The 4807-nt window shown below is 48.2% G+C and overlaps 1 protein-coding gene across 1 annotated transcript; it reads right to left on the bottom strand.

Moving 5' to 3' along the window:
• Window positions 1-993: 993 nt before the first annotated feature.
• Window positions 994-4471, bottom strand: MLNR (motilin receptor). The gene is made up of 2 exons (XM_083731759.1): window positions 3557-4471; window positions 994-1455 (listed from the first exon to the last, which is right to left on the bottom strand). The coding sequence occupies exons 1-2, from the start codon at window positions 4320-4322 to the stop codon at window positions 1172-1174; spliced, it is 1050 nt and encodes a 349-aa protein (XP_083587885.1). The 5' UTR covers window positions 4323-4471; the 3' UTR covers window positions 994-1171.
• Between the last annotated feature and the right edge of the window lie 336 nt (window positions 4472-4807).

The raw sequence follows: 4807 nt of genomic DNA on the forward strand, positions 1-4807 counted from the left end.
CTGGCAGTCTCAAGGCAGAGGTTTTTCATCTTACTTGCTCCTTGACTTCCTTCTTAACTGGGGATGCCGGACCTAAAACCTGAGGCCTTCTGCATGCACAGCACGTGCCGTAATATTGAACTGTGGCCTTTTTCAATGATGCGACTAGGTAAACAAGCCTTGAAGTATCTCAAGTATGCACACACCATTTTTGCATTCTCCAATTCCCACCCCCCCACCCGACATCTTAAATTTGAATGAATCACAGCTTGCCATTTGGACTGACCAGAGAAATTATGGTTTGCCTTTGCTTTATAAACCAGGATCAGTCCATGATTTCTAATCCTGGTTTGCAGGGAAAAAGACAAAGTATAGTTTGCTGGTAAATTGGGGGGCATTTGTGGCATTGCTCTTGTACCCGTGGTCATGGTCTGGGTTTTGCCTACATCATCCTACGGATAAATTCCACAAAATGGCGTCCTCCCACCAGGGAAGAAGGGGTGAGCAAAGATCTGCATCAGGAACAAGGATGGAGGGTGGGATCAAATCAACCTTATCCGATGGTTGAAGTGGGAATCAAAGGCTGCTGTGGGAGAAAAAGGACCTGCTCTGAATCATGCTGGGGGGGGGAAGAGCCCTGGAGACCCCAGAGAGCAGCCCTCGCCATTTCCTCACTGGGGTGGGAGGAAATCAGCAGCACCTCCTATTTGCTGAGAATAGATGGCATGGGAGGGGGCGATGCTGAGGAGATGGCAGCAGCTGCAGGCAACACATTTCTTGGAGGCTGGATCTGCTGCCCCTCTGGATCCTGCCACCTGAGGCAGTCACCTCACCTTGCCTTGTGGGTGGGCCAGCCCTGTGGAAAGCTAACCACGAGCTACCCTTATTTTCACAAATCTGCTTTAAAGTATATCGATGAAAGCAATGCAAATGAAAGTCAGCAAACTTTTTCAGCAGGGGGCCGGTCCATTGTCCTGCAGGCCTTGTGGGGGGCCGGGCTATATTTTTTGCGGGGGGGGGGTGATGAACGAATTCCTATGCCCCACAAATAACCCAGAGATGCATTTTAAATAAAAGCACACATTCTACTCATGTAAAACACGCTGATTCCTGGACCGTCCGCGGGCCGGATTTAGAAGGCGATTGGCCGGCTCCAGCCCCTGGGCCTTAGTTTGCCTACCCATGTTTTAAACTACCCACTGGTCTCTGGGTAGCTCACAGTTTCTCTAGTAATCGTAGAAGCCCTTTCTGCAGACTTGGGAGACACTAGTAGCTTATAAAGTGCTGCCCTGTATTTCTTCGAGATGAGGTTGTAGAGGATTGGGTTGATACTTGCACTCAGGTAGAAGAGCGGCAATGCAAAAATATTGAAATATTGAGAGAAATGCATCATCCTTGTATCCTTTGAGTGGGTGTATATTATCCTCCCGACGTGGAATGGCAGCCAGCATACGACAAAAGCCAGGACCACCACAACTGCAAGAGGAGGGGGAAAAGGAGGAAACAATTACTCTCTGCCCTGCCACAGCTGACTCTTGCCCTAATGGGCTTGGTCAATGTAGGTGAGAAGTACACTTGTTTTCAAATATTTGGATTGCTCTTTGGCACACAGAATGCAGTTGCTGAACAGGGCTAGAATCGTCCAGCAAGGCAGGAAAGCACAATTTTCGGAATCAGATCAGGGCTAATTTGTGTGGGAAGTTACTTGCTACTGGTGCCTGCAATATACAGTGCTACCTCGGGTTAAGTACTTAATTTGTTCTGGAGGTCCGTTCTTAACCTGAAACTGTTCTTAACCTGAAGCACCACTTTAGCTAATGGGGCCTCCCGCTGCTGCCGTGCCGCTGGAGCACGATTTCTGTTCTCATCCTGAAGCAAAGTTCTTAACCCGAGGTACTATTTCTGGATTAGCGGAGTCTGAAACCTGAACCGTATGTAACCTGAAGCGTCTGTAACCCGAGGTACCACTGTAATTGGCATCAGCAGTATGTAAGCAAATTACAAATTACAGAGAGAGAGTTGGAGGCAATGAAGTTGTCCCATTGACATAAGCACTTCTGTCTGCACAGTGAAAGTCCCCCTTCCTCTTTTCTCCCTAAGGATTGGGAGAACCCCCAGAATAGATCTGGGAGGTGACTGAGGGAGTGGAGGGAGGGGAAGTTTAATTGTGGGAATCCTTGCGGGATTGGGTACAGCCCATAAGCTGTAAATAGGTGGACAGGTATCTTTGGAGATGGGTGCTTTAGTCTCCCCACTATTATTTATGGGATTTTTTTATTTATTGAATTTATATTTCCATAATTCCTCCTGAAAGATTTGGCTGGTATCATGAGAAGAGATTACTTTTTAAATAGGTTGCAAATTAGTCAATAGTTAAAGGACTTGAAGGTGATTCTGCAAACAAAATCAGACAGCGTCAGATGGCTAGTGGATTTCTGCTTCTGGGCATGCTCCACTTTCCCCAGCTGAGGCTTCACAAAGAGAGGGGATTCCGTGCAATGAAGCAGACAGGCAACACTTTCGTTTTAAAGGTTGTTTGCTGTTGGTAAGAAGCTGGGGAGCTATGTTTTATTATTGCATTTTTGTATTGCATTAGATTGTTATAAGGTGTACATTATTTGTTTCTTCAGCTTGTAAACCGCCTTGAGTATTATAAGATAGAAAGGCGGTATACAAATTAAAAGTGATGATGATGGGGAACCAGGGAGCAGAGCAGTAGCTAGTTGATCTTGCACCCATGGCAGAACCGTCCAGCTTGCGCCCCACAGCCACAGACAAATTAGCCCTTCTTTCTGCCTCTCCTCCACCACCACCTCCACCCATTCAATTCACCCTCTATTTAAAACCATTTCTTATGAGGCAACAATCAATATTTATATTTATGGACATATTTTAAAGCCGATTTTGCACACACACCCATCGCCTGCACCCCAGCGGGGGCCCACCTCACCACCCCCTAGCTACAGCCCTGCCAGGGAGTGGGGTCAAGTACATGCTTCAGAGGAACTGGTGCAGCTTGAGAGACAGGTATCATTTGCTTGCCTGCTCTCTGTATTCAACTTTTATGCTTGTAATCAGTTACTACCAAAATAAAAACCCCAATCAAACCACACCAGTTTTCTCTGATTTATAAATGTCCCTGGAACTTGCTTCCACTTGAGGTAGAGAAGATGCCTGGCAAAAGCTTTGTGTGTTCCATGGGACATTAATTCAATGCATGGGGGTCTTTGTGGGAATCTCTTTGGTGTTTACAAAAGGCTTTTCTTCAGGGCTGTGGGTGAGTTTTTATTTTCTAGGAACTTCAGCGCAGCACTCTGAGCCATGCAACAGCTTCTTGCTAAACACTCATTCACACACTTGGCTGGTGACCGTGGCAGGGTACCCCAAGATGCTCTAGGCACTCTTTTGGGTGGAGGCATCCTTGTCCATTGACTTTTGGCGTCTATAAAGAATCAGGATAGCTCTACTGCATTCTATGAGCATAGGGGAAATTCCATGGAGACTTGGACATGGGGGCACTAAAGCATTGTTCTCCTCACACCCTCCAGACTGCATAATGCCCCCTCCCAATACTCACCCAACATGCGCACTGTTTGCTGGTGGTTTCGGTATGACGCCCCGCCAAGATGCGTCTTGTTGACCCGCAGAAGCTCCCTGACAATCAAACTGTAGAGGATGTAGAGGCAAAGGAAGGGCAGCACAAAGTAGCTGGTGGTGACCCAGAGCATGGTACCCAGCAGCCCTGTCTGTTGGGCATGGTCTGTGGGGGCACACTCATACCTGGCATCGATGTCGCTGGAGAAATTGCCAACCCGTCGAACTCCCACGAGGAATAAAAAAGGGGCAGCGGTGAGCAGCGCCAAGGCCCAGAGTCCCACCAGCAGAGCTTTGACGCGCCGTTGGGTCACCAGGACTTTGGCCCGCAATGGGAAACAAATGGCGATGTAGCGCTCGGCCGTCAGGGCCGTCAGATGCAGGATGGAGCAGTAGGCGCACGCCTCGCCGGACCAGTGCCACACATGGCACAGCAGTGTACCTAGCGCCCAGGACTGTGCGTGCCACAGGCGGTACAGGTCCAGGGGCAGTCCAAGTAGCAGCAGCAGCAGGTCAGAGACAGCCAAGCTGGCCAAGTAGAGGCTTGTGGTATTGCGCAGATCCCGGGAGCAACCTGTCACAACCATGGTCAGGACATTGCCTGTTATGCCAAGAACCAGCAGCGCCAAACATATGGCTGTCACGGGGATGAGAGTGTGCAGGGGCAGCAGTGGGCACAGGGACTTGCTGCATACCTCTGTATCCTGTTCTTGGTGTCCAGCAGGACTGCTGATGTTGGCTGAGACCATGTTGCAGGCAGCTCTCGATTTGCCTCTCTACAGAGCATCCGGAGGAAATTCAAGCATGGCAGAACGCTCAGATGGTGTCAGCACTTCATCCTTTTCTTGGTCTGGTTTCTGACTGATGCTTTCTCCACGCTCTGCAAAATCTCAGGAGCAGCTTAGCTTTTCCTTGCGTAGGGAAATAAAGCGTCTGCGCTCCAAACGTAGATTGATAGATACTCAAACAAACTCCTCCCAAATAAGTAGCAAATGGAAAATCATTGCTTTTTCACCTGTTCTTTATTATTTCATATCTTAGCAACAGGTGGGGCTATTGAGAAGCTGTTAGAAATCCCTCTCAAAGCCACTGAGTTGCAGAGGAAATAGAAACCATGTACAATATAAGTACCCAAAACAAAAAAGAAATCTTGTTGTACATTCAGGGCTAACAGAATTATTACAGCACGTCTTGGTTAGCTAGAGTCCACTGCATCAGATGTATATTGCTTTTT

This window comes from Podarcis gaigeae, assembly GCF_964106915.1.
Source record: "Podarcis gaigeae genome assembly, chromosome: 3".
NCBI classification, from domain to species: Eukaryota; Metazoa; Chordata; class Lepidosauria; order Squamata; family Lacertidae; genus Podarcis; species Podarcis gaigeae.